The sequence below is a fragment of the Ornithorhynchus anatinus genome, chromosome 5 (assembly GCF_004115215.2).
Source record: "Ornithorhynchus anatinus isolate Pmale09 chromosome 5, mOrnAna1.pri.v4, whole genome shotgun sequence".
In the NCBI taxonomy this organism is placed as follows: Eukaryota; Metazoa; Chordata; class Mammalia; order Monotremata; family Ornithorhynchidae; genus Ornithorhynchus; species Ornithorhynchus anatinus.
The window spans coordinates 82507241-82535156 of record NC_041732.1 but is presented as its reverse complement, the minus strand read 5'-3'; the positions used below and the strand labels follow the sequence as shown (position 1 = coordinate 82535156).

Here is a 27916-nt window from a genome sequence, read left to right as displayed (position 1 = left end):
GAGAGGGTTTTTTTAGGATGGGGAGACATGGGCATGTTTGAAGGCAGAGGGGAAGAAGCCATTGGAGAGTGAGCGGTTAAAAATAGAAGTTAAGGAGGGGAGGAGGGCAGGGGCGATGGTTTTTATAAGGTGTGCGGGAATGGGGTCCGAAGCACAGGTGGAGGGGGTGGCACTTGCGAGGAGGGAGGAGATCTCCTCTGAGGATACTGCAGGGAAAGATGGGAAAGTAGGGGAGAGGGTTGATGGGGGGGGGGAGGCAGAAGGGGGAGGGGTGACTTTGGGGAATTCAGACCTGATTGTGTTAATTTTCATGATGAAGTAGGTGGCCAGATCATTGGGGGTGAGCACTGTTCTAAGCACTGGGGTAGATACAAGATTATCAGGTTGTCCCATGTGAGGCCCACAGTCTTAATCCCCATTTTCCGCTTGAGGTAACTGAGGCATCGAGAAGTGAACTGAGTTGCCCCAAGTCACACAGCTGACAGGTGGCAGAGCCGGGATTAGAACCCATGACCCCTGACTTCAGAGCCCGTGCTCTTTCCACTGAGCCACGCTGCTTCTCCTACTGTGCCAAGCACTGTTCTGAGTGCTGGGGAGGATACAAGGTGATCAGGTTGTCCCATGTGAGGCTCACAGTCTTAATCCCCATTTTACAGATGAGGGAACTGAGGCACGGAGAAGTGAACTGACTTGCCCAAAGTCACACAGCTGACAGGTGGTAGATCTGGGATTAGAACCCATGACCCCTGACTCCTAAGCCGGTGCTTTTTCCACCATGCCACGCTGCTTCTCCCAGTATGTGCCAAGCACTGTTCTAAGCGCTGGGGAGAATACCAGGTGATCAGGTGACCCAGGGTAATCAGTCACCCAGCTGTAACCCACCACCCTGATGAGGTAATCAGGGTAGAAACAGGCTAATCAGGTCGTCCCACATGAGGCTCACAAGTCTTCATCCCCATTTTACAGATGAGGTCACTGAGGCACAGAGAAGTGACTTGCCCAAAGTCACACTGCTGACACACGGCGGGGGTGGGATTGGAACTCAAGACCCCGACTCCTAGGCCCGTGCTCTTTCCACTGAGAGCCACTGATTGTCTCTATCTGCTGCCGAACTGTACTTTCCAAGGGTTTAGTCCAGGGTTCAGCACACAGTAAGCGCTCAGTAGATGAGCCCTTTGATTCTATTTATGTACATCCCCTTGATTCTATTTATCGTGATTACGTTGTCTTATTTTTGTCCAGCTGTTTCCCCCGATTAGACTGTGAGTCCATCACTAGGCAGGGATTGTCTCTGTCAGTTGCCAAATTGTCCATTTCAAGCACCTAGTAAGCTCTCAACAAATGCTATTGAATGAATGAATGAATGAGCCCATTGTTGGGCAGGGATTGTCTCTATCTAATAATAATGTTGGTATTTGGTAAGCACTTACTATCTACCAAGCACTGTTCTAAGCGCTGGGGTAGATACAGGGTAATTAGGTTGTCCCAGGTGAGGCTCACAGTCTTAATCCCCATTTTACAGAGATCACTGAGGCACAGAGAAGTGACTTGCCCAAAGTCACACCACTGACACAGTAGGGGCGGGTTCGGGATCAGAACTCAAGACGCCTGACTCCTAGGCCCGTGCTCTTTCCACTGAGCCAGATGGTCTCTGCTGCCAAATTGTACTTTCCAAGGGCTTAGTCCAGGGTTCGACACACAGTAAGCGCTCAACAGATGAGCCCATCGTTGGGCAGGGTTTGTCTGTACCTAGTAATGATAATGTTGGTATTTGGTAAGCGCTTACTGTGTGCCGAGCACCGTTCTAAGCGCTGGGGTGGATACAGGGTCATCTGATTGTCCCAGGTGAGACTCACGGTCTTCATCCCCCTTTGAGAGATGAGGTCCCTGAGGCACTAAGTGACTTGCCCAAAGTCTGCCAGGTGGCAGAGGCGGGCTGGGAACCCATGACCTCTGACTGCTAAGCCCGGCCTCTTTGCACTGGGCCACGTCGTTGCCGAAGTGTCCGAGCGCTTGGCGCAGCGCTCCGCGCAGAGTGGGCGCTCCTCCAGAGGACTGAAAGAATGGCTTCTTTGGCCAACCTCCCGGCAGCCCTTGCGCCTGGGGCCCAAGCTTGGCCACACTGGGGCGGCCGGCGGCCAAATGCCACGGAGACCCCTCCCCGGCCCGCTCTGGCGCAGTCGGCGCCTAGCACCGCGCTCGGCGGGCGGGGAGCGTCCCCTCGTTGGGCCGCAAGCACCGGAGCGGGGAGGAGAAGCGGCCTCGGAGGGGACGGGCCGCGTCCCCCAACGGCCCTGCCTTGTCCCCCAGGAGGGCAAGGCTGGCGAGCGGCCCCGGCTCAGGACCCGCCGGCCCTTTACCTGCTCCGCACGGGGCGGCGGGGCCCGAGGAGGCCCTCGGCCCCCTCCAAGGCCGGGCCGGGTGGCAGCCGGAGGGCGGCCGGGCTGTAGCCCGCCGCCATGTCGGCGCCCGAGGCGAGAAGAAGGCCGCCCAACGGCGCCTCCTCGGCGCGGCCTCGGCGCAGGCGCACGGCCAGGCGCGGCCTCGGCGCAGGCGCACGGCCAGGCGCGGCCGCTCTCCGGCCAGGAGTCACGTGGGTGGGGCGCGGCTCGTCCCCCCCCCCTCCCTCCCTCCCTCCCTCCCGCCCGCCCGCCCGCCGCGGCGCAGGCGCAGAAGCGGCGTCTTCAGGCGGGGCTGGTGGCGGCCCCCGGGCCGGCTTTCCCGACAAGCAGCGGGGCGGCGGTGTTGTCAATGGCGCGGGTGGGCCTGCTGCCCCGGGCGCTGTGGCCAGTCCTGGGGGCGGCCGACCGGCTGCTCGGGGCCGCGGGGAAGCGGCCGTGGCCGTCCCCGCCGGCAGGCCGACCTCCAGCCGGGGCGAGGCCGGGGCCGTGGGCAGTTTGGAGTCAGGGCCCGGGAGGGGGCCTGGGCCCCGGCCGGCCGGTCCTGCTGGTCCCCCGGAGAGCCGCCGCCACCGAGGGCCGGGACCCCCGAGGGCCGCTGCCCACCACCCCCCTCACCCCCGCCCAGCAAGGTAACGGCCCCCCAAGGGAGGGCGGGCGGACACCCTCCCACCTGGGCACCCACTCCCCTTCCCCTCCACCCCCCCCCAGAACTGAAACTCCTTGTGGGCCGGGGAGCCCCCCGTTTATTCTCCTCGCATTCGTCTCATCGTGTTGATGGAGCGCTGACCGTGTGCAGGGCGCCGTGCCGAGCCCCAGAGAGAGACCATCCCTGCCCAGCAGCGGCCGCACAGGCCAAACCGGGGAGACGGACGACGAAACAAGGAGTCAGGCATCAATACCATCCAGATAGATTCATTCAGTCGTATTTATTGAGCGCTGACTGTGAGCAGAGCGCTGTGCCGAGCCTTTGGAATGGACGGTTCGGCCCCAGAGAGAGACCATCCCTGCCCAGCAACGGGCGCATAGGCCAAACGGGGGAGACGGACGACGAAACCAGGAGTCAGGCATCAATACCATCCAGATAGATTCAGTCGTATTTATTGAGCGCTGACTGTGTGCAGAGCGCTGGTACCGATCCCTTGGAATGGACAGTTTGGCCACAGATAGAGGCAATCCCTGCCCAACCACGGGCTCACAGTCTAAACGGAGGAGACAGACAACAGAGAGTCAGGCATCAATACCATCCAAATAGATTCATTCATTCAGCCCTATTTATTGAGCCCTTTCTATGTGCGGAGCACTGGACTAAGCGCTTGGAATGGACAGTTCGGCCACAGATAGAGCCATTCCCTGCCCAACAACGGGCTCGGGGTCCCAATGGAGCAGACAGACAGCAAAACAAAACGAGGAGTCAGGCATCAATACCATCCAAATAGATTCATTAAGTCGTATTTATTGAGCACCGACTGTGAGCAGAGCGCTGTACTAAGTGCTTGGAATGGACACTTTGGCAACAGAGGCAACCCCTGCCCAACAACGGGCGCACAGTCTAAATGGGGGAGACAGCAAAACAAGGAGTCAGGCATCAATACGATCCAAATAGATTCATTCATTCAGTTGTATTTATTGAGTGCTGACTGTGAGCAGAGCGCTGTACTAAGCACTGGGAATGGACAATTCGGCAACAGATAGAGGCAACCCCTGCCCAACAACAGGCTCACAGTCTAAATGGGGGAGACAGCAAAAGAAAACAAGGAGTCAGGTATCCCATCAAAATAGATTCATTCAGTCGTATTTATTGAGCGCTTACTCTGCAGAGCGCTGTACTAAGCCCTTGGAATGGACAATTCGGCCACAGAGACAATCCCTGCCCAACAACGGGCCCACAGTCTAAAAGGGGGAGACAGCAAAACAAGTAGGCATCAATACCATCAAAATAGATAAATAGGATCATAGATATGCATATATCATTAATAAAATAGAGTAATAAATAATATATACAAGTAGACACTAGTGCTGTGGGGAGGGGAAGGGGGTAGAGCAGAGGGAGGGAGTAGGGGGAATGGGGAGGAGGAGCAGAGGGAATAGGGCTCAGCCTAGGAAGGCCTCCTGGAGGAGGTGAGCTCTCAGTAGGGCTTTGAAGAGGGGAAGAGAGCTGGTTTGGCTGATGTGAAGAGGGTGGGCATTCCAGGTCAGAGGTAGGACGTGGGCCAGGAGTCAGTGGCGGGACAGGGTGGTCTCCCCATTTTCAACTGTGAGCCCGGTGTTGGGCAGGGATGGTTTCTATCTGTTGCCAAATTGTACATTCCAAGTGCTTAGTACAGTGCTCTGTGCACAGTAAGTGCTCAATAAATACGATTGAATGAATGAAGGAGGCACGGTGAGGTTAGCGACAGAGGAGGGGAGTGTACGGAGTGGGCTGTAGAAGGAGAGAAGGGGGCAAGGTGATAGAGAGCCAACACTTAGTACAGTGTCCGGCACAGAGTAAGCGCTCGAAAAATACGATTGAATGAGCGGGCCTGCAATAAATCAACCACACCATGGTATTTATCGAGCGCTTACTGCGTGTACAGCACAGTACTAAGCGTTTGGGAGATGACAGTACAGCAGGGCTGGTAGACGTGTACCCTGCCCGCAACGAGCTTATATATTTTTGGTTTAACGTTAGGTTCAGAGCTTCCTCCGTGCACATTCAACGGCCTTTAGGACGAAACAGCCCTTTGGTCATGGAGTAATAATAATAGTAATCGTGGTATTTGTTAAGCGCTTGCAGTGGGCCAAGCCAAGGGGGAGATATATGGAGACCAGACCCACACGAGGGTCGTAGTTGGAGAAGGATGACACGTGTTGAATCCCCGTTTTACAGATGGGGAAACTGAGGCACCATCGCAGAGCAGGGATTAGAGCCCAGGTCCTCCCGTCTTCCTTTTCTGAGCCTTTCCCCCTTGTCCACTCTGCTTCACGGTGAAACTAAAAACACTGAAACACATTAAGAATCGGGAGTGAAAGTAACTATGGGAATGAGTCATCTAATTTATTTTGGTCTCTCTTGAAAATCACAAGGATTTAGACTCTGCAAATCATTAGTGGTGCTTATTGTATATAACTGGTATTTAGCCCTTTTGACATGGATAGGTGCACAGGGATAGGTACAAGAGAATAATAGTCATGGTATTTAAGCACTTACCAGGTGCCAAGCACTGTACTAAGCACCGGAGTGATTACAGACAAATCAGATTGGAAAAAGTCCCTGTCCTGCACAGGGCTCACAATCTTAATCCCCATTTTACAGTTGAAGTAACTGAGGCCCAGAGAAGTGAAGCGACTTGCCCGAGGCCACACACAACACAAGTGGCAGAGCTGGGATTGGAACCCATGATCTTCTGACTCCCAGGCCCGGGCTCTATCCACTACGCCATGCTGACTTCTCCGATCGGGTCAGGTCAGACACGGCCCCCATCCCATGTGGGACTCCCAATCTAAGAGGGAGGGAAAATAGGTGGTTGATATTACCATTAGGGAAACTGAGGCCCAGAGAGATTGAGTGATTTCGCCGTGGTTACACAGCAGGTCAGGAGGAGCCGGGACCAGGAATTGGTCTCCTGCTTGCCAGCCCCACGCACTTTCCACTAGGTCGCAAATGCAGATAAAATGGACTTTTTTTTCCAGCTCTCGGTCTGGTTTTATATATTTGTTGTCCAGATGATTTACATTCATAGGCACGTATCGCAAGACCTCAATCAGTGGTATTTGTTGAGCACTTAAAATGTGCAGAGCACTGTGCTTAGCACTTGGGAGAGTCCAGGCAGCATGGCTTAGTGGATAAAGCATGGGTCTGGGAGTCAGAAGGCCATGGGTTATGATGCCGGCTCCACCACTTGTCTGCTGTGTGACCTTGGGCAAGTCACCTAACTTCTCTGTGCCTCAGCTACCTCCTCTGTAAAATGGGGATTAAGACCATGAGGGCCACATGGGACAGGGACTGTGTCGGACCCGATTTGCTTGCATTCGCCCCAATACTTAGCACACCGCCTGGCACGTGGTAAGTGCTGAACAAATACCATTATATTATTACATATTATAATTATTACAGTTAACAGTGGATAGACACATTCCCTGCCCACAAAGAGCTTACCTCCTTTCCATCTTCTGGTGAAACTTCTCAGCCAAGTTAGGAGAGTCATCTGGATTTGTAGCTAGATATATGGATCAAAATTGTGTCCAGGTTTGGTTCTATCTGATCTGACGGTGACCTAATTCTAAAATGAAGAGTAAGATCAGATAGGATTATGCTGTATTGAAATAAGGAAAAAAAAACTAGTTCATCTTTTTCACAAATTATCCAATGCAGTGTCTCTACTTTTATTGAAAATATATCCGGTAAAATAGGCCAGGGAACAACTGTATAGGGTAGCGGATGAGACAAGTCTCCGGCTCCTCCTACGGAGGTATCGTGCTCGAAAACAGAAAGCGACCACGGGACGCAGCGTGGCCTAGTGGAAAGAGCCTGGGAGTCGGAGGACTTGGGTTCTAATTCCAACTCCACCCGTGTGCTCACTGCGTGAACTCAGGCCACTCACTCAACTTCTCTCTCAATTACCATATCCGTAAAAATGTGATTAAGACCGTGAGCCCCACGTGGACTACGGACTGTGTCCAACATTCTGTCTATCCCAGCACTTAGTATAGGGTCAGGCACGTAGTAAGCACTTAAATCCCATTTTTCCAATCGTGTTGTCACAGTCCCAAGCCCCAGGGTGAGTTTACAGTGGTGGGATCTAAGGCAGTGGGGAGCTGAGACAGCAAACCAGGCGCTTCCCCGTCATCCACAGCACTTCCTGGGTGAAGGCCCCAGAATCTCAAGCTTGGCCCTTTTTTATAAAGCAAAAATGCAGCCCAAAGAGTTCAGTAGGCTTGATGTTCATATTAGATCTACTATTAATTTATTGCAAACATGGGAATGACACTACATAAATTTGGCTGGCTGATTTCCTTTTTCATTATAATAATAACAATAGTATTTGTTAAACATTTGCTCGGGGCCAAGCACTCTACTAATTAAGTGCTGGAGTAGATACGGCATAATCAGGTCCCACATGGGGCTCACAGGGTAAGTAGGAGGGAGAAGGGTACTGAATCCCATTTTGAAGATGAGGGAACTGAGGCCCAGCCAAGTGAATAATCAAATAATCATAATGATGGCATTTGTTAAGCGCTTACTATGTGCCAAGCACTGTTCTAAGCACTGGGGGGGGGGGGTAACAAGGTAATCAGGTTGTTCCACGTGGGGCTCACAGTCTTAATCCACATTTTGCAGATGAGGTAACTGAGGCACCTAGAAGTTAAGTGACTTGCCCAAGGTCACACAGCTGATAAGTGGCCGTGGCGGGATTAGAACGCATGACCTCCCAGGCCCGTGCTCTTTCCACTAGGCCACACCGCTTCCTGGGTTCAGTGCCATCAGTCCCAATTTGGATTGATGTTTTCCTGGGACCTGAAGCTTGCTATAAAGGCACACATTCATTAACAGATTTTTCTTGCTTCTTCTAATATTGCTGAGCAGTTATAGTGACTATCAGATATGCCATTATATGAACCTGATACAATATTCCAATTTTCTTATCATTAGGAGATATCTGTGCAACAAAAGAGCTGGGGTATTTCAAGCAATAGATAATGCAAAAGAAATTTCCGGGCACTAAAATGTATCAATCCAATCTACATTTTGGGGGTTGTGGGGGGCGTTAATTAGCCCCCACTCAGCATGGCTGATAGGGACACCGTTCTTTCCGGTCCCCACTTTGGTGTCCTATTCCACCTTTCCACTTTTTATAGTGATTTCTCCCTTCCGTTTTCTGTTTTAACTTTTGTTGTTTAGTTTATTTCTCTGCAAGCAGTTTTTATACAAATATTATTAATTATTATTGTTGTTGAATGACTTTCTTGCCTCTTTTGGTCTCACATTTTTGCTTAGCTGCTATGCTGTAAACTTCTTGGGGGCAGGGATCGGGTCTTTTCACTACTGTGCAAGATAATCAGATCAATCTGTCAATCGTATTTATTGAGCGCTTACTGTGTGCAAACTACTGTACTAAGCGCTTGGGAGAGTACAACATAACTGAGTTGGTAGACACAGTCTCTGTCCCACAGGGGTTCATAGTGTACGTCGGAGGGGGAGAGGGTTTTAGTCCTCATTTTTAAGATGAGGAAACTTGAGTTACAGAGAAGTGACTTGCCTACCACTTAGCAAAGTGCTCTGCACAGAGTACGTTGCTTGATTGACTCATCCCTCCCCTCCTAACCCACTCACAATCCCCTAGGGTAGATCTGTCTTCTAAACAATGTGGAGTTTCACCCTCTTTACCTTGGCTGTCTTTTAGTCTATCTTTTTTCAAAAATTTCTACACGCTTTCTCTTTTTCTTCCTACTCTTCTCCAGTCTCACTTATTCTCATCCCCCAATCCTTTCCTCCTACCGTGCTCTGGATAGGTAAGGTTTTGTAATTTTCCTCGCTTTATTTTGGTTGGGGAGAGTGGTTTCCATTCAGCTTTGCTTTCGGTTGTCTTACTATTCAGTCCTCCGTTATCAGTCATCGTTTCCTCTCTGCTCAAATAATTGTCAGATTGAGAAGCACCATGGTGGGCAAGTCACTTCACTTCTCTGTGCCTCAGTTCCCTCATCTGTAAAATGGGGATGAAGACTGTGAGCCTCACGTGGGGCGACCTCATTCCCCTGTATCTACCCTAGCACTTAGAACAGTGCACGGAATAAGCACTTAACAAATACCAACATTATTATTATCATCATTATTAATGGATAGAGCACGGGCCTGGGAGTCAGAAATTTATGGGTTCTAGTCCCAGCTCCGCTACTTGTCTGCTGTGTGACCTCGGGAAAGTCACTTCACTTCTCTGGGCCTCAGTTACCTCATCTGTAAAATGGGGATTAAGACTGTGGGCCCCACCTGGGACAGCTTGACTACCTTATGTCTGCCCCAGCGCTTAGAACAGTGCTTGGCACATAGCGTTTAACAAATACCCTAGTAATAATTATTAGTATTATAATAACCATTGTGATACTTGTTAAAACGTTATGTGCCAAGCACTGTAGTAAGCACTGGGGGAGGTACAAGATAATCAGGTCAGATGTAGTCCCCGTTCCATGTGGAGCTCACAGTTTAAGTAGGAGGGCAAATGGGTATTTAGTCCTCATTTTATAGATGGGAGAATCGAGGTACAGACAAGCGACTTGGCCCTAGGTCACACAGTAGGCAAGTACCAGTGTTGGGATTAGAATCCGAGTCCTCAGCCTCTCAGACCCCTGCTCCTTCCATAAGGAAATGTAGGACTTTTCCCTCCAAAACTCCCCCATGGCCCCTTCCAGCTTTCCCTCTCTGTGGCAGCTTGGTCGGGACAGGTGAGGGTGGAGCTTGGCATCACGGCACCCTTCCTGTACAGACCTAGGATTCACCAGGTAGCATATGTGTGCCCCGGGGCCGGGAGTGTGGTTACAATAATAATTTTGACATTCATTAAGCACATAAAATGTGCTCTACCCTGGGGCTCAGTATCTTATTCCCGTTTTACAGGTGAGGAAACTGAGGCCCAGTGGCTTGCCCAGTCTGACAGTCGGCTGGTGGCGGCATTGCGACTCAAACCAGTTCTCCCGCCTTCCATTCTCGCGCTCTTTCCGATAGACTGTGCCAACCATTGGGGGGCTGGGTAGCAGCAGTGAGAGACCCCAACCTCTTTTCCTTACTGTCCCCAACCCAAACCCTGTTCATTCTGCACTGGAGCTAGGGCTCTGGCAGACTATTGTATAAACTCAGAGTTTTAAATGTAGGCAGACCAGAGAAGCACCAGAAATGGAAACAAATACGTGCTCATCCCCATCCTGCCCCCTAGCTCTTCATCTCAGTCCCTCCACGAGGGATCTCGTTGAAATCTTGGACGGTCATTAAAAGAGGTAGGGAATAAATAGGAGGGAAAAGCGGGCTTGGGATTGAAGCAGTTTGGGGATGAGGTAAAATGGAAAGGCAGAAATCTCCGTGGAGGAGAAGAACCTGCCTCTGCTGGGGAGATTTCTGACGGGCACGTGTGTGTTTGTGAGCGTGTCGCCGCGCTGCCGGGGGTCCGTCTTACTCTCTGCCTCCTACACCCATGGCCTGCTTTGGTTTTGGAAGAGTAAGTCATGGGGAGAAGTGAGCAGGATGGCTTAGAGCATAGAGCACAGGCCTGCGAGTCAGAAGGATCTGGGTTCCAGTCCCGGCTCCGCCATTCGTCCGCTCCGGGACCTCGGGAAAGTCGCGTAACTTCTCTGTGCCTCAGTTCCCTCTTCTGCAGACTGGAAATTAAGCAGATGAGCAAATTAGGCGTGAGCCCCATGTGGGACATGGACTGTGTCCTACCTGGTTATCTCATATCTACCCCCGCGCTTAATTCGGTGCCCGTTACATCATAAAGCACCTAACAGATACCACTTGAATAAGGAACGTGCAGGGAGTATACGCTCCTCAGGAAGTACCACTTGGTCACTGCCAGGATGCTCCCGTGTTCTCCCACCCCTAGACAGGAGGCCACTGGGCCTTGCCTCCCCAGTTGGCTGTTCTGTCACGATGGCGTCACGCTGTGGTAAACGTGATGTCATCTGTGTCTCGGGTCGTGCGACGGGTCTAACGCTGGGCACGGGCTTCAGTACGTGCAGCCCTGATTCTGAAATCACCGGCCAAAAGGAGTCACTTCAGACCGATATGGAAAGGGGGGGGGAAACGGTCTTTACGACGGCTTCCCTATTTGCACTTTCCCAAAAACAGAACTCAGTATTTATTTGGAACGTGTGTAATTTTGTTTTGTTTTCTCTTGTTACAGTGAAAGAAGCTGGAAGGGATTTTACCTATCTGATAGTGGTGCTCGTTGGAATCAGCGTCACAGGTTACCACGCCACAAGTCCATTAGCCGAACCTTTTCTTTGCTTGGCGCAACGCGAGCCGATTTGATTTTCAATTGGTTTTCCTTTGATCTTAGGTGGCTTGTTCTATGTGATTTTCAAAGAACTTTTCTCTTCATCCAGTCCTAGTAAGATCTATGGCGATGCCCTAGAAAAATGCAGAGCTCATCCAGAGGTTAGTTTTTACGGTTGTGTTAACAGGAAATAACGAGGTAAAATGCTGTATGGAGAAATAATAATACTAATCATGGTATTTGTTAAGTGCTTACTCTGTGGCAGGCACTGTACTAAGCGCCGGGGTGGATACAAGCAAATTGGGTTGGACACAGTCCCTGTCCCATACGGGGCTCACAGTCTCAGTCCCCATTCTACAGATGAGGTCACCGCGGCACAGAGAAGTGAAGTGACTTGCCCGTGGTCACAAAGCAGACAAGGATTAGAACCCATGACCTCCTGTCTCCTGGGCCTGTGCTCTATCCACTACGCCATGACGGAGGGCAGCTCCCAGCTGATCTCGGGTTTTGACTAGCTGGCTATTTGTTCTTTGTTCAGTTGCAATCCAGTTAGTGCCTTTGTTTCAAAGTAGGGATGTCAAGGCTATCGTCCTCCCGGCCCATAAGTTGTGCTCTTGTAGCACACTTTTCCAAAGGAATCAGCAAAATAAATTCAAGGAGGTTGGGAGTGATGTTATTAACAATGGAATTCTCATTTTCTCTGCCTGGAATGCTTGTCCTTGGAGTGACCCAAGACGTGACATGTAAGTGTTTGCTGCCTTAATCGCAAAGCAGACTGAAGGGGAAAATTTCCAGCTCCATGAAGGAGCCCAGTGGTCCAGGGCACCGCATTCAAGTCAGATTGTCCTCTTAAAGAGCCGAAGAGCATTCCACTGTTTGGAAAGCAAATACACAGTCAGAGGCCGCTCTCGGGATGTGAACGGTGAGGAGAGAGCCCCGCGTCCTCATTCTTATCTACGTAGCTGAGCGGCCTCCGGGAGCCAAGCCCTCAGTTCCAGGCCGGTGGCCAACCGGAGAGCCCGCCCAGCGAACCGGCCCACGGTCGGGATCGTGTTTTGTGAAAGCAGCTGGAGAACACGTCCTCTAGAATGTGGGACACGTGCATCATTCTCTAGCGGGTCCCCTTTGGGGACTCTCTCGTGGAGATGTTTGTACCTCCACTGCAGATATACCTGGAGCTCTGGCACGTGCGCAGACGTACTGGTGGTGCCATTGTACATGGTGAGAGCCATTGACCGTCCCCTACTGGGGATGCAGAGTCCAGTTCACCGGAACTTAATCCTTGAATGGTCCATTTTGAGAGAGACAGATTCCCCAAGTGCCTAAGCGACTTCCTGGAAGTAAGGTCGGCCCCTGGGTGAGTTGGATTGACGCTGCCATTTCCTCAAGTACCCTAATGGCAACGTCGTGGCCTGAATAAGGTAATGCAGCTTTCCCAGGTGACCGGTTTCCTCTGGTGAAGAGTTCCGGGCGCCCAGAGATTTGCCCAGGGAAACCACCACAGGTTTAATTGTAAATGGTGTCGATTTCAGTACGACCCGCTCTGTAGACACAAGGCGAAGTCAAACAAAAAGTAATAAAGCAAACGTTACGGCGTATAGCGGCGTGACTGAAAATCGTAAGATGCGCTAGAGGAGGCAGAAATTCTCCAATGGTTTTCATTTTCTGGAAGATAAAAGATTTTATTTCCATTAACGACTTATCTGGTTTCTCCTGAAAAGTGTGCTTCATTGGAGAAAAAAATATAAATCGTTTACTGAGACGTAATCTCTGTTCTCATAGGTAATAGGTGTTTTTGGTGAGCCCATTAAAGGTTATGGCGAGACCACAAGACGGGGTAGAAGACAACATGTCAGGTACCCGTATAAATCACAAAATAATTACGGCAGATGAACAACAAAACCACCGAGGAGACATCTTTATCTAAAAAATAGCCAGGCGGATTTCACATCCTCCCTCAGTAGCCTTCCTAGTTAATCTTCCTTTTGTCCAATAAATATAATATCAGTATGCACTTACAACAGGTGAAACATTGTACTGAGCGCTGGGGAGAATACACAGAGATGGATTCAAACCCAGTCCTTGGCCCAGAGGGTTCTCACAAGCTGAGGTGGGGCAGGACAGAGTGGAGGGTTAAAATGACAGGCTAAAATTCACCAATTTGAAAATGCAACAGTAAAAATTACCATGCGGTGGAGAGCGTTCTCGTGTTACTCACCGCACTGGAGGGGACGTTTTGGTCTGAACCGCCACAGTTTCCCGACGCTATAAAAGTTACTAAGGCAGCCTCTGCCCACCTTGTGCCCGAGGGGAGCGGAGCATCAATTCCTTGGTAGTGGGTGGAAGGATGGGAGTTGCCGAGGCCACTCTTCTGCCTCTGTCCGGCAATCAGTGGTATTTATTGAGCTTTTATTCCCTGTGGAACACTGTCCTAAATGCTTGGGAGAATACAAAAGAGTAGATAAACATAATCCCCGCTCTGAGGGAGCTTACAGCCTAGCGGGGGAGACAGACATTAAAATAAATTATAGGTAGAGGAAATAACCGAGAAGAAGGATATGGAACGTAAGTGCCGCGGGGGTGGATTGAGTACCTAAGTGCTGAGAGGGTGGAACTAAGTGTACAGGTGAGGCGGTGGGGAAGGAAAACAGAGTATAGTCAGGGAGGAGATATGATTTTAGTAAGGTTTTGATGATGGAGAGAGGGCCGGTCTGTCAATTATAAAGGGCGAGAGAGTTCCACGCAGGAGGTAGGATGTGAGAAGGGGTCGACATGGTGGAAAGGCTCAGCGAGTAGCTTGTAGATGAACAAAGTGGGAGAGATGTTGACTCAGTTCCTTGAATCCAATGGTGAGGAGCTTCTGCTTGATGCAGAGATGGATAAGCCACCATTAGAGGTACATGAGGAGCGGGAGGACATACACAGAACGTTTTTAAGAAAAATGATCCAGGCAGCAGAGTGAAGTGTGGCCTGGAGCTGGGGGAAGCTGATGCAGTGGTCGAGGTGGGATATAAGTGCTTGAACTAGTGTGGCAGAGTTGACTAGAGAGAGAGCGAGTTCTGGAGATGTTGTGGAGATAGAACCGACAGGATCGTGACTGACTTAAAGTGCAGGATAAAGGAGAGAGGCTTCAAGGACAATACCAAGGTTTCAGGCTCGTGAGACAGGATAAGCGTGTTGTCAACAGTGACGGGAAAGTTGCAGAGAGGGCAGAGTTGGGGAAGGAAAATGAGTTCAATCAATTAGTGGTGTTTATCGAGTGCTACCATGTGCAGACCACTGCGTCAGGCGCTGAGAAAGAATATACAGATAGAAATTAGACATGGGCCCTATCCCTTCGTTGGCTCACAGTCTCAGACAGTTACCTTTAAACTGCTCTAAACTGAAGCCGAATGATACAGAAATAAAACAAAAACATGATTTTTAACCCAGGGAATAGGCTTTTGCCTCATTCAGCTTACAGATCTTTGCAGAAAGATCATTTATCATGCTCCTCAAACAATATATGCATCTTTGCTACAGGCAGCATGAGGTGCCTTAAAGGAGATGAGCAAATGATTTAGGAGAACTATGTAATTGATGCTTTGGGGTGTTGTTTTTTTTCTTATCTGGGGTGGAAGCGTAGAAATTCACTTACTAACGTACTACACCGTCCAGGCATTCATCATATCCTGACTTGACTACTGCATCACCCACCTCACTGATCTCCCAGCCTTTAATTTCTCCCCTCTCCAGACCACACTTCACTCTGCTGCCCAGATCATTTTTCTACAGCATCATTCTAGAAGTATCGTCGTATTCCTCACAGACCTCTAATGGTTGATCATTCTTCTCCACGCGAAGCAGAAACTCCTGATTTTTGGCTTGAAGACTTTCAGTCAGCATTCTCCCTCCTACTTGTCCCCTCATCTTCCCAATTATAGTAATAATAATAGTAGTATTGGTATTTAAGCGCCTACTATGTGCAGAGCACTGTTCTGAGCGCTGGGGTAGATATTGGGTAATCAAGTTGTCCCACGTGAGACTCACAGTCTTAACCCCATTTTACAGATGAGGTAATTGAGGCACAGAGAAGTCACACAGCTGACAAGTGGCAATAATAATGATGGCATTTGTTAAGTGCTCACTATGTGTAAAACACTGTTCTAAGCGCCGGGTGGGGGGGTACAAGGTAATCAGGTTGTCCCACATGGGGCTCACAGTTTTAATCCTCATTTTATAGATGAGGTAACTGAGGCACCGAGAAGTTAAGTGATTTGCCCAAAGCCACACAGCAGACAAGTGGTGGAGCGGGGATTAGAACCCACGACCTCTGACTCCCAAGCCCGGGCTCTTTCCACTGAGCCACGCTGCTTGTACAGTTGTATTCCCCACCACACCCTCTAACTGCCACTTCAACATTTTCGTGCCACTTAAGCGCTGAAGTACGCTCAACCTCCCATGTCTTGTCTTATGCCGTCCGGCCGTTTCCGACCCATGGCGGCAGCACGGACGCATCTCTCCCAGAACGCCCCGCTCTCCATCTGCAGTCGTTCCGGTAGTGGATCCATAGGGTTTTCCTGGTAAAAATACAGAGGTGGCTTACCACTGCCGCCTTCCGCGCGGTAAACTCGAACCTCCTCCCCTGACTCCCATGCCGCCGCTGCCCAGCGTAGGTGAGTCTTGACTTGTAGCAGACTGCCTTCCGCTCGCTAGCCACTGGCCAAGCTAGGAATGGAACGGAGAGACCTCTGCTTGACTCTCCCTCCCGTAGCCGAGACCGGTAGAGTACTGGAAACTCTCCAGGTGCGACCTAGAGGGGCAGTGGTATAATTCTCTCCATTTCCTCCTTCCTACTTGTATTTTATTTGAGCTCGATTGTGCCCTCTTTGAGGGCAGGGATTGTGCCTTCTAATCCTCTTGTACTGTGCATCACACGGCACTCTGCACCCCAGTGCTCACTAAATATTATTAAATGATTGATTACGAGGCTTCGCAGGAGAATGTCTTCCTACATGAGAGAAGCCAGGAAATGCCGTTCGTACGAAATTATCTGGCGTTGCCATTCATCGCTTTGCTCGTGGTGCTTGCCGGGGAGAGTTATGGCTTAGAAACCAGTACTGTCTTCGGGGAGGAGGAGGGATGGGAATTCGGGGCACCGGCACGACAAGTGAAGCAATTCATAAACTTGGTTCTGGCTTAATGAGAGGAAATTGGCCCTCTCCGTAATTTCCCCCAGACGTAACTTGTATAGATAAACAGGGCACAATGCTACCAAACAGTTTTTTTCCAAGGGGATATTTTCCTGGGCATCAGGTGCTTGAAGTAGCTGCTGCCAAGTAAACACCCTCCCACACATACACACACATATACACACAAACACACTCAGCCAGCAAACACTTGTCCCTCTCCCATCATCCCGTTGTTTGTGTTGACTTGACGGAGCCTCCCGTGAACTGATAGGGCGGTGAAATGTCAGTGAGCCGTTTTTGCCCAACTTGAAAATAGTTCTCAGTTCATCTGATAAACATATCCTCCAAAATTCAGTAAAGACACACTAGATGGCACTTGTGCTTAAGTAATCCCACCTAGCCTGCAAGAGTGAGTGCCTCTTTTTACACATTCAGAAATTATTCCAAGTTCATTCAATAGTATTTATTGAGCGCTTACTATGTGCAGAGCACTGTACTAAGCGCTTGGAATGAACAAGTCGGCAACAGATAGAGACAGTCCCTGCCGTTTGACGGGCTTACGGTCTAATCGGGGGAGACGGACAGACGAGAACGATGGCAATAAATAGAGTCGAGGGGAAGAACATCTCGTAAAAACAATGGCAACTAAATAGAATCGAGGCGATGTACATTTCATTAACAAAATAAATAGGGTAATGGAAATATATACAGTTGAGCGGACGAGTACAGTGCCGAGGGGATGGGAAGGGAGAGGGGGAGGAGCAGAGGGAAAGGGGGGAAAAGAGGGTTTAGCTGCGGAGAGGTGAAGGGGAGGTGGTAGAGGGAGTAGAGGGAGAAGAGGAGCTCAGTCTGGGAAGGCCTCTTGGAGGAGGTGAGTTTTAAGTAGGGTTTTGAAAAGGGGAAGAGAATCAGTTTGGCGGAGGTGAGGAGGGAGGGCGTTCCGGGACCGCGGGAGGACGTGACCCGGGGGTCGACGGCGGGACGGGCGAGACCGAGGGACGGCGAGGAGGTGGGCGGCGGAGGAGCGGAGCGTGCGGGGTGGGCGGTAGAAAGAGAGAAGGGAGGAGAGGTAGGAAGGGGCAAGGTGATGGAGAGCCTTGAAGCCTAGAGTGAGGAGTTTTTGTTTGGAGCGGAGGTTGATAGGCAACCACTGGAGTTGTACCAAGTTGGTATTTCTTGCTAACAGCTGGCTCTAGTAAAGTCTCGGGAATCTGAGAATTTTGCCTGGACATCACGGAATCCTCTTCCGGGTAGAAACGCTGCAGATAGGTCCATGCCCTGACCACTAATCCACGCTGCTTCTCTAGTCTCTAGGTTCGTGGGCAGGGAATAATAATAATGTTGGTATTTGTTAAGCGTTTACTATGTGCAGAGCACTGTTCTAATCGCTGGGGTAGATACAGGGTAATCAGGTTGTCCCCCGTGAGGCTTACGGTCTTAATCCCCATTTTACAGATGAGGTAACTGAGGCACAGAAAAGTTAAGTGACTTGCCCACAGTCACACAGCTGACAAGTGGCAGAGCTGGGATACGAACCCATGACCTCTGACTCCCAAGGCCGGGCTCTTTCCACTGAGCCATGCTGCTTCTCTCTCTCTCTGTTATACTGTGATATTGTACTCTCCCAAGCGCATAGCACAGTGCTCTGCACACGGTAAGCGCCCGATAAATATGATTGATTAAAGGGGATACGATAAGTGCCCGTTCTTCCTCTTGATTTATGACCTCCTTGCGGGACAGGGCCTATCCATACCTGATCTGATTAGATCGTCTCTTATCTACTCCAGCGCTCAGCACACTCCTTCACCCAGGGTAAGGAAGGAATAAATGTGTGAACTAACATTAGAGGTAGTAAATATGCGGGAAAAGAAAAAGACTTTTTCTTTACAGTCATGTGGAATATGTAAAAGATGGAACAAAACGCATGCGTCTGAAATTCTACATTGAGGGATCAGAACCAGGAAAGCAAGGAACGGTGCATCTTGAAATGAAAGAGGTAATGGAACGGGTATTGTGGGTCAGCGAGCCACTTCTCTTTTGAAGTTCTTGCAGGGGAGTTGCCCATTGTGAAACCTGCGGGGTTTTTGTGTATGTTTTCAGAACCTTGAAAGCGGCAAATACGAATATCGCTATATCTTTGTGGATGTCGATGCCTATCCTCGAAGAACCATCATTATTGAAGACAACCGATAAGAGCTTTCGCAAACCCAACTGGCCCGATACCTTGGACTGAGGGCTGGTGGAATCACAGTATCACAGTACGACTGCTCATATCCACTCCCTCTGGAAATCAGTTGAGTAGGAAAGAAAAATGTCTGCATCATAATCAGGAGTGTTCTAATGAGATGTTCTACCAGACTGCAAGAAATAGGATTTGGAGCAAAAAGCCATAAAAAAAGAGACTCTTCTTATAGTGGATTTTTAGTCATGGACAATATCTTTAGTGCCTCTAGCTAGATCTTCCAAAATGTAAGGGTTTGATTTTTTTTTTTAAGGTTAGTCACAGAAATAAAGAAAATGAATTGTAAAAGCTCATTTTTTTTTTCATTTGTGCCCATTATACTACAGCCATGAATTAACAAGAGTAATTTATCACGAACGTAAAGGACATGCTGCCAAAATCCAATTTGTCTCACCTTTGGTTCCATTTTTGATTTGGCTATTTGTGTGTTTAAATTTGAAGCCAGATCCCAGGTGAAAATCATGGTATTGACCACGTGTCACGTGTCTAGCTGTGCTAAGAACTGGTGACACCTTTCTGATCCCTATCCTCCAAACCTGGGTCCGCCACTCTGACATTCTCCCTTGGTCTCAGAAAGGCCGAGAGCTTGGGAAAATACAGTACAACGGAGTTGGTAGACGTGTTCCCTGTCCACGAGGACCTTACGGTCTAGAGGGGGGCCTACATACACGCTGTGAGGCCGAAGGCGGATATCAAATGTTTAGGGGGTATAAGTCCAGGTGAGTAGGTGTGGCACAAGGGAGGGCAAGTGGGGGAAATGAGGGGAATCGCTTTCTGCAGTGGGGCCCTGTGAGTTCAGAAAACACCCCTGAAACACTGGGCCCACCCAAAGAATAGGCAGCCTTTTCATGGGAAAATGAGAGTGACGGAAAGGCAGAACTGGCCTGGGCGGAAAGAGATCAGAAAGGAGTAGCGATTTGTATAATAATAATTATGGTACCTGTTACCTAAGTGCAAGCACTCTTCTAAGCACTGGGGTAGAGACCAGTTAATCAGCTGGGATGCAGTCCCTGTCCCCCAGTGTGGCTCACACTCGTAATCCCTATTCTACAGGTGAGGTAACAGAGGCCCCGAGAAGTTACGTGACTTCCCCCAGGTCGCATAGCAGACGTGGCGGAGCCAGGATTAGAACCCAGGTCCTTCTGAGTCCCAGGCCTGTGCTCTATCCACTAAGCAACACTGCTTCTCAAATTCTCTACTTATATGCCCATAGGCACTTGGGAACCAGGAGAGAGGGTGGCTCAAAGCAGGATACACAAATGTAGGTGTACATACACAACCCACACGCAAACATACCCCACTCCACCTCCAATTCTACACCCATAAGCACCTAGGAAAACGGGCCAAGGGTGACCCAGGAGGACATGCTCAACCGGAGACACAAACACACACCGCACACATTCCACGAGAGTCAACAGGTCAGACCCCAAGCCCCCCCTCAACCCTCCTCCCCCCAAGGAGGGTAGTATGAACCCCAGCACTTAGAACAGTGCTTGACCCGTAGTAAGCACTAATAAATACTATTTAAAAGAAGGTAGGGGAGAACAGTAGAACTATGGGGAAAATGTCCAGGAAAAGAAGGGGATGATCTTTCAAAACGTGGCTCAGTGGAAAGAGGCCGGGCTTGGGAGTCAGAGGTCAGGGGTTCAAATCCTGACTCTGCCACTTAGCTGTGTGACTGTGGGCAAGTCACTTCACTTCTCTGTGCCTCAGTTTCCTCATCTGTAAAATGGGGATTATGACTGTGAGCCTCATGTGGGACAACCTGATTACCCCAGCGCTTAGAACAGTGCTCTGCACATAGTAAACGCTTAACCAATACCGACATCATCAATTAGCAGCCATTGGGAAGTGAACCACTGAAGAAGGAGGTCAGGGAGAGGCTAAATATTTCGATAAGGTGCAGAGGGATGAGGTCAGAAGGCAGAGGGTGGATTTTGAGAGGAGCCAGGAGATCTTTTGAGACATTCCTGGGAAAGATAAGAGTCAAGGGGGAGGAGTGGGGAATGACTGGAGAGTCATGTCCAAAACAGAACTACTTATCTTCCTACCCAAACCCCGTCCTTCCCCTTCTTTTGCCTTGACTGCAGAAAATAGCACTACCTTCCCTCTCTCACAAGCCCATGACCTTGGCATCATCTAGACTCCTCTCATACAACCCACATATTCAATCTCTCACCAAATCCTGTCGCTTCTACCTTACCGAATTGTTAAAACCCAAGCTTCCCTCTCCGTCCAAATGACGACTACCGTGTCGATCCAGGCACTTAACCCAACCCGCCTTGGCTATCGCAACTGCCTCCTGTCTCATCCAAGTCCAGTCCGTACTTCATCTCCATCACAACTCCTTATGTTGCCCCCCAAACCCTGTCCTTCCCCTTTCCCATCACCGGAGATGGCATCACCATCCTTCCTGCCTCACAAGCCCGTAACCTCGGTGTTAACCATTCATTCACTCATTCAATAGTATTTATTGAGCGCTTACTATGTGCAGAGCACTGTACTAAGCGCTTGGAATGAACAAGTCGGCAACACATAGAGGCAGTCCCTGCCGTTTGACGGGCTTACGGTCTAATCGGGGGAGACGGACAGACGAGAACGATGGCAATAAATAGAGTCGAGGGGAAGAACATCTCGTAAAAACAATGGCAACTAAATAGAATCGAGGCGATGTACATTTCATTAACAAAATAAATAGGGTAATGGAAATATATACAGTTGAGCGGACGAGTACAGTGCCGAGGGGATGGGAAGGGAGAGGGGGAGGAGCAGAGGGAAAGGGGGGAAAAGAGGGTTTAGCTGCGGAGAGGTGAAAGGGAGGTGGTAGAGGGAGTAGAGGGAGAAGAGGAGCTCAGTCTGGGAAGGCCTCTTGGAGGAGGTGAGTTTTAAGTAGGGTTTTGAAGAAGGGAAGAGAATCAGTTTGGCGGAGGTGAGGAGGGAGGGCGTTCCGGGACCGCGGGAGGACGTGGCCCGGGGGTCGATGGCGGGATGGGCGAGACCGAGGGACGGTGAGGATGTGGGCGGCGGAGGAGCGGAGCGTGCGGGGTGGGTGGTAGAAAGGGAGAAGGGAGGAGAGGTAGGAAGGGGCAAGGTGATGTAGAGCCTCGAAGCCTAGAGTGCGGAGTTTTTGTTTGGAGCGGAGGTTGATAGGCAGCCACTGGAGTTGTTTAAGAAGGGGAGTGACATGTCCTGATCGTTTCTGCAGGAAGATGAGCCGGGCAGCGGAGTGAAGAATAGTCCGGAGCAGGGCGAGAGAGGAGGAAGGGAGGTCAGAGAGAAGGCCGACACAGTAGTCTAGCCGGGATATAACGAGAGCCCGTAGCAGTAAGGTAGCCGTTTGGGTGGAGAGGAAAGGGCGGATCTTGGCGATATCGTAAAGGTGAAACCGGCAGGTCTCGGTAACGGATAGGATGCGTGGGGTGAACGAGAGAGACGAGTCAAGGATGACACCGAGATCGCAGGCCCGAGAGACGGGAAGGATGGTCGGTGATAGAGAAGTCTGGGAGAGGACCGGGTTTGGGAGGGAAGATGAGGAGCTCAGTCTTGCTCGTGTTGAGTTTTACGTGGCGGGCCGACATCCAGGTGGAGACGTCCTGGAGGCGGGAGGAGATGCGAGCCTGAAGGGAGGGGGAGAGGACAGGGGCCTTTGACTCCTCTCTCTCATGCAACCCACAGTCCATCACTAAATCCTGTCAGATTCAACCTTCACAGTATCGCTAAAATCCATCCTCTCCTCTCCATCCACAGTGCTACCACATTAGCCCGAGCACTTTTCTTATCCCGCCTTGATTACTGGATCAGTCTCCTTGCTGACCTCCCAACTTCCTGTCTCTCTCCACTCCAGTCTATATTTTCACTCTGCTGCCGGATCAGTTTTCTACAAAAACGTTCAGACCACGTTGCCCCGCTCCTCAAGAACCTCCAGTGGTTGCCCATCTACCTCGACATCAACAGAAACTCCTCGCCCTTGGCTTTAAAGCCCTCCATCACCTTGCCCCCTCCTACCTCACCTCACTACCCTCCCACTACAGCCCAGCCCGCACGCCGAACTCCGCTAACCTTCTCACTGTACCTCGATCTCGTCTATCTCGCTGCCAACCTCTCATTGACGTCCTGCCTCTGGCCTGGAACGCCCTCCCTCTTCGTATCTGACAATGATTCTCCCCAACTTCAGAGCCTTATTGAAGGCACATCTCCTAGAGGCCTTCCCTAAGTCCTCTTTTCCTTTTCTTCCACTCCCTTCTGCATCGCCCTGACTTGCTCCCTTTATTCATCCCCCACCCAGCCCCACAGCACTTATGGATGTATCTGTAATTTCATTTATATATGTATTAATATCTGTGTCCACCTCTAGAGTATAAGCTTGTTGTGAGCGGGGGATGTGTGTCTCTCTTAAATTGCTGCGTTGTATTCTCCCAAGCGCGTCAGAGGACCTGGGTTCTAATCTTTGCCAATTCCTTGCTGTATGACATGTCTTAAGCACTTGGGAGAGTGTCATACAATTGAGTTGGTAGATACACCCGGCTCATCTTCCTGCAGAAACGCTCTGGGGATGTCACTCCCCTTCTTAAACACCTCCAGTGGTTGCCTATCAACCTCCGCTCCAAACAGAAACTCCTCACTCTAGGCTTCAAGGCTCTACATCACCTTGCCCCCTCCCACCTCTCCTCCCTTCTTTCTACCGCCCACCCCGCACGCTCCGCTCCTCCGCCGCCCACCTCCTCACCGTCCCTCGGTCTCGCCTATCCCGCCGTCGACCCCCGGGCCACGTCCTAGCGCGGTCCTGGAACGCCCTCCCTCCTCACCTCCGCCAAACTGATTCTCTTCCCCTCTTCAAAACCCTACTTAAAACTCACCTCCTCCAAGAGGCCTTCCCACACTGAGCTCCCCCTTTTCCCTCTGCTCCCTCTGCTCCCCCTCTACCCCCCTTCACCTCTCCTCAGCTAAACCCTCTTTTCACCCCTTTCCCTCTGCTTCTCCCCCTCTCCCTTCCCCTCCCCTCAGTACTGTACTCATCCGCTCAACTGTATATATTTTCATTACCCTATTTATTTTGTTAATGAGATGTACATCACCTTGATTCTATTTATTTGCCATTGTTTTAATGCGATGTTCATCCCCTCGATTCTATTTATTGCTATTGTTTTTGTCTGCCTCCCCGATGAGACTGTAAGCCCGTCAATGGGCAGGAATTGTCTCTATCTGTTACCGATTTGTACATTCCAAGCGCTTAGTACAGTGCCCTGCACATAGTAAGCGCTCAATAAATACTATTGAATGAAATACTATTGAATGAATGAAAACTGTTTGCTAATTGCATTTTTTTCATCTGTCTAGCATGCTTACGTGCACTGTTCAGAAAACTGTTTGCTTCTATAACTGATGGCCCTATATCTATCCAGACCTTTAATAATTTGGAAGACTGTCTATGCTGCATAAATTCCAGAGGTAACACAGACATTCCAAAACCTTGTAACATCACATCCAAACCTCAAAAGCAAAAGCAACCCTAGAAACACTTATTAAACAAGGTTATCATCCTATATTTAAAAGGAATTAACTCTTTAATCAGGAGAAGCAGCGTGTCCTAGTGGATGGAGCACGGGCCTGGGAGTCAGAAGCACCTGGGTTCTGATCCCAGCTCTGTCACAAGTGTGTTGTAAGACTCTGGGCAAGTCACTTCATTTTCTCCGTGCCTCAGTTATCTCATCTGTAAAATGGGGATTAAGACTGTGAGCCCCTTGAGGGACAAAGCCTGTGTCCAACTCGATTACTTTGTATCTACCCCAGGGCTTGGAACAGTGCCCGGCACATAGTAAGCACTTTTCAAATGCCATTAAAGAAGCCTGTTTCAGATGCTTAACTCCCTCTTCCAACCCCCTGCCTTCCTCCATCTCTTTTGCTCCTAATAACCTGGCCACGAACTATATCGATCCATCATTATTTATTGAGTACTTGCTGGGTGCGGAGCAGCGTCCTGAGCAAATGGGAGAGTACGATGTAACGGAAGTCGGTCGACACATTCCCTGCCCACAGTGAGCTTACAGATCAGAGGGGGAGAGAAACAGCAATATAAACAAATGATTTACGGGTACGTCTATAAGTGCTGTGGAGCGGAGGATGGGGTGAACATTCATTCAGCCAGTCATACTTACTGAGCGCTTACTGTGTGCAGACCACTCTACTAAGCAGTTGGAAAGTACAATTCGGCAACAGCCAGAGACAATCCCTAGCCAGCAACGGGCCTCACCGTCTAGAAATCGTGCTGAAAGGGTACAGAGCCAAGCGAATACGTGAAACGGAACGGGGAAGTGGGGAAAGGGCTTAACTGGGGAAGGCCATTTGGAGAGCTGAGAACTTAATGACAGTGCTCTGCACACAGTAGACGCTCAATAAATAGGAATGGATGAATAAAGGTGGGGAGGGTGGTGGTCCGGCAAATACGGAGGGGGAAGAATTTCTAGGCCAGAAGGAGGATGTGGGAGAGGGGTCGGCGGTGAGATAGACGGGACTGAGGCATAGCAAACGAGCTGGAGCTAGAGGAGCGGAGTGTGTGGCTGGGCTGTGGTAGGAGATCAGTAAGAGAAGCAGCGTGGCTCAGTGGAAAGGGGAGTCAGAGGTCATGGGTTCGAATCCCGGCTCCACCGCTTGTCAGCTGTGTGACTGTGGGCAAGTCACTTCACTTCTTTGTGCCTCAGTTACCTCATCTGTAAAATGGGGATTAAGACTGCAAGCCTCACGTAGGACAACCCGATTACCCTGTATCTACCCTAGCGCTTAGAACAGTGCTCTGCACATAGTAGGCGCTTTACAAATACCAACGTTAATTAAGGTACGGTGGGAGGGGGCACATTGATTGACTCCTTTAAAGAAGACGAGAAGGGGTTTGTATTTTATGTGAAGGTGGATGGGCAACTACCGGAGGTTCTTGAGAAGTGGAAAGATGTGGTCTGAATTTATTTTTTTTTAGAAAAGTGACCCACGCAGCAGAGTGACGTCAATCGGTCAGGCGTATTTATTGAGCACTTACTGTGTGTAGAGCACTGTTATTAAGTTCACAGCTCTTCCAAATGGCCTGGGGAGAGTACAACACAACAATCAAACACACACATGATTCCCCGTCCTCAACAAGCTTACAGTCTAGAGGCGGAGACAGACACTAGGCAACATTGCTTCGCTGTTTTTGTTCAGATTAGAGGTCATTTAAGATTAGAGGTCATCTACCAGTCCTCTAGCCACTCATTCCCGGAACTTTATCATTACTTCACCTTTAGGTTACTCTCTCTGTGTGTCTGTGTGTACACACAGAGCCTATTGAAGAAAACACCGGTGAAATGTAGAGGGCCGTATAGGTGAGAAAGTCTGCGCGGGACCTTCCAATATCGGCTACACGGCGGACACAGTAAGGTCCCGTGGGAGAAGAGGCTGGGACGGGGCGGGGGGACCGTTACAGAGACTCCCGTCCTCCTGCCGGCCCAGCACGGTCCCTATGCTGTGACAGCCTCAGGGAAGGCAAGCAGGGGAAGGTGCGACTGGTAAAAAAACGAAAAGTTACATGTGGGGCAGAGGGGAGGGCGAGTCAGGGCCTTGGGGATGGGGGGATGGGGCCGGTGCACAGGAGGCCTGGACGAAGGTAGGAACCATCTGTAGAGCCACGGTCGGCGGGGACTAGGTTCTGGGTTCCGGAGCGAGGCGAACGGGAAGCGAGGGAGGTGGTGGGGGCCGGGCGGCGGTTACCCCATCACTGAGAAGAGGAGACGAAGCGATTCTACTTCCCTGAAGTAAAATTCTGGCTGGCTGGCGCGCCTCACTAAATTGTCTATGTGAGAAATGACCTCTAATGACCTGAGTTTACACACTTCCAAAGAGTGAATCATTCTTCCTACTCCTCATCAATAATAGGGATGATATTTGTGAAGCGCATACTCTCTGCCAAGCGCTGTTCTTATCACTGGGGTAGCTACCAGGTAATCAGGTTGGCCCCCGTGGGACTCACAGTCATAATCCCCATGTTACAGATGCGGTCACTGAGGTACAGAGAAGTGAAGTGACTTGCCCGAAGTCCCACAGCTGACAAGTGGCGGAGCTGGTACCATCAATGGTATCTACTGAGTGTTTACACTGTGAAGAGCACTGTACTATGCACTTGGGAGATAATAATAATAACAGTGTTGGTATTTGTTAAGCGCTTACTATGTGCAGAGCACTGTTGTAAGCGCTGGGGTAGATACAGGGTCATCAGGTTGTCCCACGTGAGGCTCACAGTCTTCATCCCCATTTTAATAATAATGTTGGTATTTGTTAAGCGCTTACTATGTGCAGAGCACTGTTCTAAGCGCTGGGGTAGACACAGGGGAATCAGGTTGTCCCACGTGGGGCTCACAGTCTTCATCCCCATTTTACAGATGAGGGAACTGAGGCACAGAGAAGTTAAGTGACTCGCCCACAGTCACACAGCTGACAAGTGGCAGAGCTGGGATTCGAACTCATGAGCCCTGACTCCAAAGCCCGTGCTCTTTCCACTGCGCCACGTTTTACAGATGAGGTAACTGAGGCACAGAGAGGTTAAGTGACTCGCCCACAGTCACATAGCTGACAAGTGGCAGAGCCGGGATTGGAACCCATGACCTCTGACTCCTAAGCCCGGGCTCTTTCCACTGAGCCACGCTGCTTAGTATAGTGCTCTGCACACAGTAAGCGCTCAGTAAATATCACTGATTGATTAGACTGTGAGCTCTGTGTGGGATAGGGACTGTTTTATTAAACAACAACAATAATAATAATAATAATAATAATAAACTGTGGTACTTGTTAAGCACTTATTTTATACCAGATACTGAATGGACTGTGAGCTCTATGTGGGATTCGGACTATGTTAATAATAATAATAATAATAATAATTGTGGTATTTGTTAAGCACTTATTAAATGCCAGGTTTGAATGAATAGACTGTGAACTCTATGTGGGATAGGGACTGTGTTAATAAGAATAATAATAATAATAATCGTGGTATTTGTTAAGCGCTTACTATGTGCCAGGGAATGAATGAATACTGTACTAAGCGATGGAGTGTATACAAGCAAATAAGGTTGAACACTGTCCCTCCCTGTCCCATGCGGGGGCCCGCAGTCTCAATCCCCA

General features: G+C 50.0%; 2 protein-coding genes and 1 non-coding gene across 5 annotated transcripts in view; 1 reads left to right on the top strand and 2 right to left on the bottom strand.

Moving 5' to 3' along the window:
* The window catches only part of FBXO15 (F-box protein 15), a 40797-nt gene extending 38321 nt beyond the window's left edge, over nucleotides 1–2476 (bottom strand). The window contains exon 1 of one of the 3 annotated variants that reach the window (XM_029066319.2): nucleotides 2361–2476. In XM_029066319.2, coding sequence (XP_028922152.1) covers nucleotides 2361–2461 — 101 coding nt within the window. In that variant the 5' untranslated portion in view covers nucleotides 2462–2476. The remainder of the gene's footprint in view (nucleotides 1–2360) is intronic. The other 2 variants (XM_029066320.2, XM_029066315.2) reach the window with 2 other exon arrangements.
* Nucleotides 2477–2672: 196 nt separating this feature from the next.
* On the top strand, nucleotides 2673–19068 carry TIMM21 (translocase of inner mitochondrial membrane 21). The gene is made up of 6 exons (XM_029066122.1): nucleotides 2673–3031; nucleotides 11270–11332; nucleotides 11426–11523; nucleotides 13145–13218; nucleotides 18424–18529; nucleotides 18634–19068. Exons 1-6 carry the CDS (start codon nucleotides 2752–2754, stop codon nucleotides 18724–18726), a joined length of 714 nt encoding a protein of 237 aa, XP_028921955.1. The 5' UTR covers nucleotides 2673–2751; the 3' UTR covers nucleotides 18727–19068.
* On the bottom strand, nucleotides 16028–16165 carry LOC114812544. Its single transcript, XR_003760195.1, has one exon. It is a non-coding gene; the product is annotated as a small nucleolar RNA SNORA7 (small nucleolar RNA).
* Nucleotides 19069–27916: the final 8848 nt, after the last annotated feature.

Bases quoted from the DNA above. Each gene is read 5' to 3' on its own strand.
- TIMM21 (XM_029066122.1), top strand. From the start codon at position 2,752: ATGGCGCGGGTGGGCCTGCTGCCCCGGGCGCTGTGGCCAGTCCTGGGG. The intron at 11,333-11,425 runs GTTACCACGCCA...CTTTGATCTTAG, and splicing joins CGTTGGAATCAGCGTCACAG to GTGGCTTGTTCTATGTGATT. The intron at 11,524-13,144 runs GTTAGTTTTTAC...CTGTTCTCATAG, and splicing joins AATGCAGAGCTCATCCAGAG to GTAATAGGTGTTTTTGGTGA.